The sequence below is a fragment of the Protomyctophum bolini genome (genome assembly GCF_963924005.1).
Source record: "Protomyctophum bolini genome assembly, chromosome: 18".
NCBI classification, from domain to species: Eukaryota; Metazoa; Chordata; class Actinopteri; order Myctophiformes; family Myctophidae; genus Protomyctophum; species Protomyctophum bolini.
The window spans coordinates 19,008,766-19,021,563 of NC_137879.1; the positions used below are offsets into that span (position 1 = coordinate 19,008,766).

The 12,798-nt window shown below is 40.8% G+C and overlaps 1 protein-coding gene across 1 annotated transcript; it reads left to right on the top strand.

The window, feature by feature from the left end:
• The first annotated feature begins 150 nt into the window (after nucleotides 1-150).
• Nucleotides 151-11,338, top strand: pdpk1b (3-phosphoinositide dependent protein kinase 1b). The gene is made up of 14 exons (XM_080789833.1): nucleotides 151-281; nucleotides 2,847-3,095; nucleotides 3,299-3,341; nucleotides 5,197-5,334; nucleotides 5,710-5,854; nucleotides 6,090-6,187; nucleotides 6,598-6,673; nucleotides 6,933-7,001; nucleotides 7,126-7,222; nucleotides 7,433-7,606; nucleotides 7,938-8,155; nucleotides 8,408-8,465; nucleotides 8,742-8,894; nucleotides 9,016-11,338. Exons 1-14 carry the CDS (start codon nucleotides 258-260, stop codon nucleotides 9,127-9,129), a joined length of 1,656 nt encoding a protein of 551 aa, XP_080645959.1. The 5' UTR covers nucleotides 151-257; the 3' UTR covers nucleotides 9,130-11,338.
• Nucleotides 11,339-12,798: the final 1,460 nt, after the last annotated feature.

Here is a 12,798-nt window from a genome sequence, read left to right on the forward strand (position 1 = left end):
GTCATTGTACTTAATTTGTTAGTCCCTTAGCTCGAGAAAGAAAAAGTTGAATACACGAGTCTTGTCGAAAGCGTCGCCCGGTGATGACGTTGCTGACGCATCCTTGTTGTCGTTGTTGTGCTCTCCTTTCCTCTCCTGTCTTTGCGGTAACATTGTTGTGGAACGACGTCACAGCTCGAAAATGAAGGCGCAGAGGCAGCCATTACTGGAGCTTCTGTAATTATTTTATTCCAAATAAATACTCGCGGAAAACTTCCATGGCAAGAGCCACAAGTCAGATAGTAAGTATTGCAGCTCTGATACGAACATGAACTCGAAGCCGGTGCTTGAGATGTGTAGTGTGGCGGCTGTTTAACAACAAATCGTTCCATGGTCGGGCCTTCATTTGAACAGCGGTGCTAGTAGCCACACAGATCATCTAACGTTATGACGTGCTAACGGAACGTTAGCATGCTGCTAACCGGACTCGTATGGGCTAACATCACGCTAATATAGATTTTTCAGCGTTTGAACCAGTCGAGTGTCGTTATTGTGTGCTTAATTTATTGTTGCCAGAGTTGTGCTGTTTGATAGGGTGTATCTACGGGTTGTGTTGGTCTACTACCACCTGCTAGCTGGTGTTAACGCGTTAGGTTAGCTGTCTAGCTGGGTTCGCGCTTTCTCACTATGCTTTATAGATTTCAAGCTAGCTAACGTTAACGCTGGTAAGGTTGGCTACCAGTCCAGCAGGGTGACTTTTGAACATTGGTGATCCACGTTATTGCCTCCAGCTAATGCATGCATACATGACGTAAAATGACAGCTAGTTAGTTGGTTACCTGGTCAGCTAAGCATTGGCAGTAATAGTTAAAGCTAAGTTTGTAACTTGCTGTCAATGATGGCCGGCATCATTCGATCAGACAGCAGTAGCATTAGCTTACCAGCTAGCAAATAAACTTTACCGGGGCCTGATGTTATGAGTACTCGTTGTGCTACGTTAACACAAGCAAGCACTCATTAAGTAACCTTTGCCTAGATATCCACCACTACTAATTCATTAGTGAAACAGCCGCCACAAGAACAGCTCAAATACGTCCAATAAAGTGTACATAGGTAGCTAAATGACCACACCTTGGAGCACTCGTCTCCAATGCTGATTGATTTGAATGAACAGAGACAACATCAATTAAGCTATCTGAGTAGTTAACTAGACAAGCGTTTTGAATTGGTATGGCTGGCCAGGAAGTTATGATAAGTGAGATAGTCCCTTAACTGCTCATTTGCAAGTACGCCAAATTGATTATTTAAGCATTGGAAATACCATACAGATGTCTCATATTTGTGTGCTTTGTCAATGTAGTCATCATTGTTATGTCCATTAGGTGGTGTGTGTGAAAACGCCTTTCACATATGTGTTGGAACTTGGTCTTCTCTCAGCCATAAGTGCTTGAGGGTGAGCCTGTCGATAACAGAAGCATCTCGTTCAGTGGGCCTTTTACAGCAGTATTATAAATGATAATATGCACTTCAGTCCATCCAGTTTATGGTGTGCCACTGAGGTTATGTATTTGCTACAGTGACTTAAGTTGAACCATTGAGCCTTGCACTCTGACACAATGTAGCTGCTGCCTAGCCCTCTGGTCCATAGTTACTCAACTCAAACATGGGTTAGACTGGGTTTTTGTGGTATAAGTGTAACCAATCACGGATCATTATGGACACATACTATATGGGTCCTATTACTTCCTCCTTATATTGTGTCAGCACTGACATTGACATTACCAATTGGCACAGCCATCTTGTACTCTTATCTATCTCATTCTTTTAGCTTAATTTAGCTTATATTGTGCTATTTTGCTGAAGGTCACGATTGTGATTTGTGATTTGAGTTTTGTAGACATTACTTTTTGCACAAGAGTTGCTAATACTTTTAATTTGATTTGATTAATTTATGTTTACCATAATTTATAACCTTCATTTTTGATTTTTGTGAGTGAGTGCATCAGCGTATTTGTCTATTTGGGGGTGGACTCTGGGAGGCATGTTAATATTATTGTTTAATTCCAATATCCATTGCTGCTTTTGTCCTATTTTATTTTACAATGAACTAGAGATGCTCCGATCAATCGGCCACCACCGATCGGCTGATACTCACTCCAAATAGCTCGATCTGTGATCTGCAATTTACCCTATCTGGAGAATCCGATCTTATACCATTTAACGCTTTTTTTGCCGGCAGGTTCTTAGGCACCTATTTTACCCTTGCCACACAAACTGCAAAAACTACAAATTTAGGACCCAGTGACACGACCGATCCTGTCTCAGCGGGTCGATCTAAAATGTAACTAGCACGGAGGACGCTAATCTGCTAAGCGGAGTATCATGCTAATTTATTATTGATCTCCTAATATACTACTTTGCCTCATATCACCTCATCTGCACCTCAATTCGGCGATAAATGCCGCTAAAGATCACAGCCATTACTGGACTTTATGGAGCTTGCCTTGTGGTGTTTGTTATTGTCTGTTCCAAGATGGCGGCGTCCAGTCCGGTAAATATTAGCATGATCAGTTTTCTGTGCTTATAACACCCTAAAACGTAAATATACAACGGTGGCATTAAAGTGTAGGGGTTTATCAAATGTAATTATACGATTATGGTGCAAAATGTGTTAAGTGAAATATTCAAATTTTCCCCTTACGCACAAGATCGATATCGGCCGATCATGGGAAAAACAATCGGTGATCGGGATCAGTCTCTACAATGAACATAACATAAGGACACAACATATTCATCCACTTGCTACACTAAAGAAAAAGACACCTAGATCATCGTGCTGAATGCTTTCCGTCCTCTCCTTGTTCCAGTATGATGTTGTTCCCATTCAGTCCAGCGTTGTCATCTGTTCCTGCCCACATCCATCAATGGTAAGAAATCAGCCTGACTCCTGCTCGCCACTTGCTATCCCGGGCGCAAGTAGCAGCCACTGTCCCAGCATGGAGGGCCCAGCCTCGGAGCCCCGGACGCAGGCACCAGTCCAGGCTTCCCAGCCACGCAAGAAGAGGCCAGAGGACTTCAGATTCGGCAAGATACTGGGAGAGGGCTCCTTCTCCACCGTACGTAGCTTGCATTCCATTAGGCTTATGAATTAGCCCTGGATAGATGTTGTTACACGCTAGCATTCTTTGTGGTCAAGATACTTCAGTGACTCATCTCCAATTCATTTGAGGTGAATTGATCAGGAAGTGCCTGAGAGTCACTAGATGTGCTCTGTCAAGACTGACAATGTCATGTGATGTATTCTGCTTTGCTTTCTAAGGTTGTCCTGGCAAGAGAGCAGTTAACGGGTAAAGAATATGCAAGTGAGTAACATTTTATACTTTAAAATTGCATTTTGTGATATTTAATTATTTAGCACTGTCATACAAGGTTTGGAAATATATAAATGTGCGCTTTGTGAAGATTAATAATTCAGGCCTTATTTGCACACACTTGCTGTCAAAGTGTCTATATTGTTATTTTCCCCTCCATTCTAAAGCATGTTCTCAGAATTTGGCCTAGTTTTGACTGAGCTTCCGCTGAATCTTTGGGCTTCCCTTCCCGAGCTGAGCTCATGCCAGATTTGTTGAAACACCTCAGCATTACCCGACCCGTGGTGGTTTAGTATCTGCTCACTCCTGTTGAAACACCTCGGCATTACCCGACCCGTGGTGGTTTAGTATCTGCTCACTCCTGTTGAAACACCTCAGCATTACCCGACCCGTGGTGGTTTAGTATCTGCTCACTCCTGTTGAAACACCTCGGCATTACCCGACCCGTGGTGGTTTAGTATCTGCTCACTCCTGTTGAAACACCTCGGCATTACCCGACCCGTGGTGGTTTAGTATCGCTCACTCCTGTTGAAACACCTCGGCATTACCCGACCCGTGGTGGTTTAGTATCTGCTCACTCCTGTTGAAACACCTCGGCATTACCCGACCCGTGGTGGTTTAGTATCGCTCACTCCTGTTGAAACACCTCTGCATTACCCGACCCGTGGTGGTTTAGTATCGCTCACTCCTGTTGAAACACCTCGGCATTACCCGACCCGTGGTGGTTTAGTATCGCTCACTCCTGTTGAAACACCTCGGCATTACCCGACCCGTGGTGGTTTAGTATCTGCTCACTCCTGTTGAAACACCTCGGCATTACCCGACCCGTGGTGGTTTAGTATCGCTCACTCCTGTTGAAACACCTCAGCATTACCCGACCCGTGGTGGTTTAGTATCGCTCACTCCTGTTGAAACACCTCGGCATTACCCGACCCGTGGTGGTTTAGTATCTGCTCACTCCTGTTGAAACACCTCGGCATTACCCGACCCGTGGTGGTTTAGTATCGCTCACTCCTGTTGAAACACCTCAGCATTACCCGACCCGTGGTGGTTTAGTATCGCTCACTCCTGTTGAAACACCTCGGCATTACCCGACCCGTGGTGGTTTAGTATCTGCTCACTCCTGTTGAAACACCTCGGCATTACCCGACCCGTGGTGGTTTAGTATCGCTCACTCCTGTTGAAACACCTCGGCATTACCCGACCCGTGGTGGTTTAGTATCTGCTCACTCCTTCCAAATACCTGTGCAGTCCCACTACTGCATTATGGCCAATTTTTCAATGCAAGATGACTTCAAACTGTATTTTGGCTAAATGGATGATACAATGATCTGTAACCGTGAAATAATTAATAATCAAAATGATTATTAATTATTACATGGTTACAGATCATTGTATCCTATATACTTTGTTGATGATGAATAACGATAATAGACATTCCACATAGAGTGGCTCTTTGAAACTAAAACTAGGACAATGCACTTTGGGAATGCATGCCCCTCCGGTTATGCAATACCTGTTGTACACCTTGTCACTCCCTCGGTTCCTCAGTGGTATGCACCAAGTTTGAAGTTTATTGGTCAGACAGTTCTTGAGACACACACACACACACACACACACACACACACACACAGATTCATGGATTTAATGACATGCCCAAAATGCACCAGCTTGAACATGATACATCTAAACTACCTGCCTTTTAATTTTTATTAGCAAAAGTAACTAAAACGGCAAGTTGCTCTGGCTGCTATAGACCATTTGGTCTACACTTGATTGTCGAGAACCTACCTAGTTGCTCTGCCTATGCTTATCACAGTGTTGTCATTTTTCTCTTGTTTTTCAGTTAAAATATTGGAGAAGCGGCATATTATGAAGGAGAACAAAGCCCAGTACGTGAAAAGAGAAAGGGATTTAATGTCAAATCTAGATCACCCTTTCTTTGTCAAACTCTACTTTACGTTTCAAGATGATGAGAAGTTGTGTATCCTTGAACTATTGCTTTGTGTCATGACATGCGATATGATTGTTGTGTTCAATTATTAAACTGCCATATACTCTTGTAAGGTTGGCTGTACTACTAAAGCCTAACTTATACTGTGTATTTTGGAGTCACACCCCAAAAATAGACGATCTCACATCCGTGAGATTATAGCTGTAGATTGGCTATTTTTGGCATGTGCCAGAGTTTCTCATTCTAGATTGGTCCTTGCATTCATGTCTAATAAGTATAAATTAAGTGCTACTACCACCATTGTCAAATATAAATACATTGTTCCCATATGTAACTTTATCTGACTTCTTTTTGTAACAGTTAATGTTCAGATTTTTATCCTTTTCCTTAACAAACTTGTCTCAGATTTTGGTCTTAGCTATGCTAAGAATGGGGAGCTTCTGAAATACATTCGCAAAATTGGTTCTTTTGATGAGACCTGTACTAGATTCTACTCAGCCGAAATAGTTTGTGCTCTAGAATATTTGCATGAGAAGGGGATAATACACAGGTAAGAATTTGTTTTAATAGCTGACCATTCATTGTTTTTGTTTATTTGCAGTGTTTGGAATATAAGCAACATATTTATATTTGAACTACTGAAAAAACCCATCTAATCTAACAATCAAAATTGTTAATGCTCATTAATTGCTATTTTTAGGAGAAATATTTTTGTTAGTGTACAGCTTCAGCCTAATACATAATGGCTCCTCATATCATTCACTGCCGCCACCTTTTCATTACAGAGACCTGAAACCTGAGAATATTCTTCTGAGTGAAGAGATGCATGTCCAGATTACAGATTTTGGAACTGCAAAACAGTTGTCATCAGACAGCAGACAAGGTACAGTTAGGCCAGTGCTGGTATGGAATTTGAAAAAGTGGGATACAAAATCGTGGGATAAAGATTTGTATTGCCACTGAAATGGATGATATGGATTGGACCCCGCGCAATATTGACTTGTCTCATTGCTGTTGTGCTACTGTGAATTGTGAATTATAAATGATCATTCCATTACTGCATTTCAGTTCTAAAGCCTTATTTATACTTTGTCGTACAATGTTGTTGCATACACTGGCCCATGTAGTCTCCACATGGAGTGTCAGATGTGATAGGCTAATTAAAGCTATTGGTGAATCTGTACAAAATAAATGTGCTTGTTTTCAACATATTTTTTTTCTTTCTTTTTACATTTTCCATATAATAGAAATTATGGTTGCATTTCTTTAACCATTTTTGTCATTGTTTGACAGCAAGAGCAAACTCCTTTGTTGGAACAGCACAGTACGTGTCTCCAGAACTTCTGACTGAGAAATCGGCCTGCAAGAGGTAAATAGGCTCCCCCCACTTTACCAATGCATGTAAAAATTTACTTTGCTTTAAGCGGATTGACCTACGAGTTATAAAGTGTAAACAATCACAGATTTATGAGTCACGTCACTTACAGAAAGTAATCCAATACATTTGAAGTCTATACTGTTGTAGTAAACAAAACAATATATTAGCTACAAATGTATGCTTGAGATATTGGCTTTAAATTGATTGTTAGTTTTGTTAACACCTGTGCCCTTATTCTGTTTTTCTTAAGCTCTGATCTCTGGGCCCTGGGATGTATAATCTATCAGTTGGTGGCTGGTCTACCACCATTCAGAGCTGGGTAAGTACACAGTAAAATCCTCAGCATTCTTTTCAATGTTGACCTGTGGTCCACCTCAGTACTGTTTTATCAGTAACTGTTTTTGTCTTTCACTGTTGTTACTTACATGCTTTGTATTTGTCAGAAATGAATACCTAATATTCCAGAAGATAATAAAGCTGGAGTATGAATTCCCAGAGAAATTCTTCCCCAAAGCCAAGGATCTTGTCAAACAGCTTTTGGTATGTCATGGTTTCATTGATTGAGCCATTAAAAATACATTTCCGGAATACGAGCCGAATTGCACGGAGGAAGGCTATCAAATATCATAGTTTCATACAGTTATCATCTGTATTGGGTTGAAGGTTATATTAGGGTCAGTATTTCTTGTATATTAGATGTGTCCAATGGGTAATGCATTTATTTTTATTAATATTTATTTTTCATCTCAGTCTTTGGACCCAGCTACAAGGTTGGGCTGTGAAGAGATGGGAGGGTACGAGCCTCTGAGAGGACACCCCTTCTTCGAGTCCATCTCCTGGAGTGATCTGCACATACAGACACCCCCTAAGCTCACACCTTATCTGCCAGCCATGTCTGAGGATGATGAAGACTGCTATGGAAATGTGAGACATGGTCTTTTACCCAATACCCGTTCAGGTTGTTTTTGACCATTCTAAACTACACCAGGCATTCAAAATGTTTTTCAATGCTCACAAATTCACAATAAGCAACTACGTATTCCACGATTGACTGTGGTGCCTAAAAAAAAGATGCATCATTTGAATGCCAACTTTTGTGAGGGAACAATAAACTAACTGAATATAATGACAGTGTATTATCACTGTCATTATATTCAGTTAGTTATACTGTATACTACTGTACTACGTCTCAGCTGGCCCATTTATTATATACAATTAATCATCCAGCCCTATTCATTGATGATCTCTTCCTCAGTATGACGACCTATTGAGCCAGTTCAGCAGTATGCAGGTGGCCCCTTCGAGCTCGTCCCACTCCCTGTCGGCGCCCGAATCCATTCCCCCCCAGAGATCCAGCAGTAACATTGAGCAGTACATCCATGATCTGGACAACAACTCTTTTGAGCTGGACCTGCAGTTCTCTGAGGAGGAGAAACAGCTGCTGCTGGACAAACAGACCACTGGAAACCCCTGGTAGGCGCCTCTCCCCTGTCAGTCTGTTGATGTGTCTGTGTATGCCTTATATAGAGCTCTGGCGAGGATTTCCCCTTAAAGAAAAGCAGATGTGAATGAACCTTTAAGTCAAAGGTTCTCTTGGCGTGTGTGTAGGGGATTACATTGTTTAATGGACAATGAAAATTAGTTCTCTATCAATTGGGGAGGTGGGACGCAAATGTGGAAAACATATCTATGGTAGATATATCTGGCCTTTGCTCATTTTCACAGGCACCAGTTTGTTGAGAATAACCTGATCCTGAAAATGGGCCCAGTGGATAAACGGAAGGTATGTAGATCCTAGTTTGAATATCAGAATATTCTCTTTAATCCAGTCTTTGTATGAACTGAAACTTGTCACAAAGTCAGCATGGGAAAATTTACCCATTTCATTCAACGAAAAGAAACATATTCCAGATCATCACTGAAGTCTGTTCTCGTGGCATTGCTGACTGCTTGTGTATAGGAAATGAAGGGAAATTCCATGCTTTTTGAGGGAACTCTTGTGCACTAGCCCCCTCTGTTGGTGATCTGATTTCTCAACATATGTGGTTCTCCACTTCAGGGCCTGTTTGCTCGGCGGAGACAGCTGCTCCTCACTGAGGGCCCACATCTGTACTATGTGGACCCTGTCAATAAGGTCCTAAAGGGGGAGATTCCTTGGTCCCTAGAGCTGCGTCCCGAGGCCAAGAACTTCAAGACCTTCTTTGTTCACACGGTAAATTATGATTATTTCCCACTCAGAAAATGTGTTGATAACAACCATTGTCTAACAACCATTATCTTACATGTTTTGGTTAGTTGTTAAAGTTGTTTTGTTTGATTTTTCTTCATTGTAGCCCAATCGAACATACTATTTGATGGACCCCAGCGGAAATGCTGACAAATGGTGTAAGAAGATCCAGGAAGTGTGGAGAAAGATCTATCAAAGGCACCAAAATCCTGGCCTATAGGAAAGCATTTCCTTCCATTGGCCACTCCTTCCTCTTAGCTCTGAGGCCAATCACTGAGCAGAGTAACACCCTCTTTAGTGCCCTTCATCACCGCAATGTAAACAAACTCTTTTAGAGACGCTGGCATCTAGACCTTGTTTGTTTTCCTGCGCAGAACCATGGGAAAAAAATACAACATTGGATTCAGGGTTGCTTTGCTTGTTCTTTGTGCTCGCTGTGAGGCTTCTATTGCTTTTTTTCCATGTGTGGATGATGAGACTGCTACCATGCACATCTGCTTCTTGTACATTCTGCAGGGGGAAGAGAAGGGCAGGCTCGTCTGTAGAATAACACAGGCATAGGTTCCACTAGGACCATCTCAAACGCAAGGACTGGTTTCCTGCTTTGATGACACCATTTAAACACAATCCAGCTTCCCTGAACCGGAGCCTACACAGTATCTTACTTAGACCATATTGTAATCCTACATTGTACGTGTATGGCTTACTTGGAACCCATTTCTATGTACTCCATAGTCACAACAGATTCCATAACCTGTTCAGTGTCATACCCGTAACCTAACTCAAGCACTATATTTCTGTCAGAGCCCATTTGTTTCCATAGTATGGGATTTTGAGTTTTCTAGGCTCTTGGTACTTGACATACTGCTGTCCAGTTTAGGGTCTCAATATTACAGAGTGCTGGTCTATACTGAGAAATTGGTCTGAATCAATCTGTGTTTTAGTGCAAGACAGTTACTGAGAATATATTTCTAATAGGGAGCGGGTGAACATGCCACTAGCTTGTACTCTTATCATGACTTGCTTAGCTTTCCTGCACGGCCAGTTTTGTAGCTCAGCCTTGTCCGCTTTTCTCTCCTAGGGCACTGGAGATATAGTTTATTCAAGTTAAAAGGTGGGTATTTTTGACTGCATTGGCAACCATGGGTAATATATTTGGATGATTTGGCTGTTCTGAACCATTCACTGGCTATTTCTTTGTGGTGTGAATGCTTAAATTTATTTTTGGTGGGATTGTCAGCTCATCTTCAGTATGTCCTGTTGAAAACAAAATCTGATGCTGACCACCCCATGTTGAACAGGAAAGCATCAATGGAGAGATATATACTATCATTCTTGGAAGCAATCACAGTAAAGCTGTAGGCCCAGGACAAGTTTGCAGGACTGTGTCGTTGGGTTCTCAATGTTAATTGGGAGTGCCCCATGTTGTTTTTGTTTTTGTTTTGTTTGTTTTGTTTGTTTTTTCACCCGACACCTGGCCCAATAGAAATTAAGCAATTGATTTAACTTTTGCTCTTTTTGTTTAAGAAAGATATATTATTGTAATACTTTTAATTTTGACATATTACCTTAAAAGGTCCTCTCAAAAGGATTCTTCCTCCAGCTGTCAGCGTGTGCAGTGTGTGACTGGAGCAAGTGAATAGCCTCCTCCGGCCCTGGGGCCCAGGGGCTCTTCGCGGTTGGGTGTCAGTTAAAAGGATATCTATCTGATCCAAATAACAGGTGAAATTGCTGTATCTGTCTCTAAACTTGAGGAAAACGCTCAAAAAGGTGTTCGCTTCTCTCGCTAGAAAAAATTCGAATCAACTTGGCGGCAGTCGGTTACATTGTGTATGAAACTCTACCTGGCTTGTAACCGACTAGAACTGTGATGTACAGACGATGTATTATTGAAATCTGAAGCAAGTAATGCAATGATATTAGGATACAGTTTTTGTATTTTTATTCTTGTATAAGGTTATTTGATGGCTATTGTTTAGCCTCTAGTTCATTCTGTGTTATTTAAATTCTAATATATGAATCATATTTGGATTGAAGTCATGTTCAGGGGCCATGTTGTGTATGTATTGAGATGTAAAGCCTTTGAATGTGAATAATTATTGTAAACTATAATATTTTACAGCTTTTTTCTTACTATATCATATACATTTTCTATTTGCTCAGTGATTTAATCATATTTCTGATAATTTAATGAATCTGTTCATTCTCTCTCTGATTATTTGTGCGATAGGTCAGTAGATGTTGAATGATAAATTTTCCACTTAATGCTTGGTAGTCCAGTAATTAAAGCATGTAGGGATTTAGGCATACAAATAAAGCCATGTGTCCTGTCTTCTGTTGATAACCACAGTCAAGACACAAAAGCAGCAGCATTCACTGACAATGGCATCTACACGTTTGCAACATGTAAATAAAGTTCCAGCCCATGATGAGTGTCTTATTTGTGTTATACGAAATTGACATGCAGTCATCGATCGAGCAGTCTTTAATAAACTTGCTTCTCTGTTGCCCTCAAACACATTTCCCTTTTAACACAATGCAGTACATTTATCGTCACATGATACTACAGGCCAAACTAATTTTGTTAAGCCTGTAGGAAATGTAATGCACCTGTTAGTAAAGGGTGCATTACATTTCCTACAGGCTGTTATAAATGGGACTAGTGACTGTTTTTGAAAGATCTGTTCATGATTAAATGCTGCATATGTTTTGGGGAATTTATTTTTTGTCATTGATTTAAGGGTGACATAACTTCTGTCTTTAGAAGTTCTATTTTGATTGGTGAAATGTTACAGACGTTAAAAGGAGGGAAGGGATTTTTGTTTGTTTTAGTAAACAGAAAATTGCAGTCGGGGTACCAATTTCCTATAATCAGGAGCGAGAACGCACAGGATATACAGGATTAACAAGTGAGGGGTGAGCAGACCAAATTGGAACTGGAACACTACATTGAAGCAGATAATTCGGTACTCTCTTCTGAAAGATATCTTCTGTTAAAGAGAAGGGGAGACCTCCGTTACTGAACAAACACTACAAGGATTACTATCACAATGTAGAGCTTTAACCTTTTAACAAAAAAAAAACAACGTTTTGCTCTAACCAAAACCTTAACCTACCCATAAATCTACATTTTGAAATTGAGGTAAATCAGGCACGCAATCCGTGGCCTAGGTGCAAGAAGAGCAAAAGTATAAAAGAATAGTCTGCACACTGGGGATGCTGAAAAGGCTCCTGTATTTTTATTGCATAATAGAAAATACAGCAGAGCTTTTTCAGCATCAATTTAATGATACAGGGGAAATTCACCTTGCAGTCGCAAGGGTAACAGGATTTTGATATTTTTTTCCCAAAAGGTTTTATGTATATATATATATATATATATACACACACACACACACACACATTGATTGATGAATTTATTAATAGATTGGAGAATAACAGTACATTTCAAGCACAACTCAAAACAAAACACACACACATACGATTAGAATACATGTTTAAACATTCGGTAATTAAGGTCTAATATTTCTTCTCCAAATTGCTACAAAACCTGTAGCTATCCAGTCATTATTGGCCATGAACAAGAAGTTGAAGCATACAATTAAATCTGATTATAATACTGCACCTTGCATGTTCACATCATGTATACTTTACAATTTAAACAAAATTTCAAATATTTTGAGAAAATAGCCCATTTTACATCGAGGTGCCCAGATGTCCTATAGTGCCCACTCAGTGCCCACATCCTGTACCCGTGCCCCTGGCCCGGAGTGCGAGTGGGCGTGTCTGTTAGAGCTGGCACACTGCTTTGCACGAAGACTGCAATCGACCATGATCGACACCAAGGATTTGTTTGTGATGTCACACAAGTGGCACTGTGGCAGTGCCT

What these genes read in the sequence shown, in the direction of transcription:
- pdpk1b (XM_080789833.1), top strand. Translation starts at nt 258, where the DNA reads ATGGCAAGAGCCACAAGTCAGATA. An exon ending in CAAGAGCCACAAGTCAGATA is followed by an intron (nt 282 to 2,846) that starts GTAAGTATTGCA and finishes TCCTTGTTCCAG; the next exon opens with TATGATGTTGTTCCCATTCA. An exon ending in AGACCTTCTTTGTTCACACG is followed by an intron (nt 8,895 to 9,015) that starts GTAAATTATGAT and finishes TCTTCATTGTAG; the next exon opens with CCCAATCGAACATACTATTT.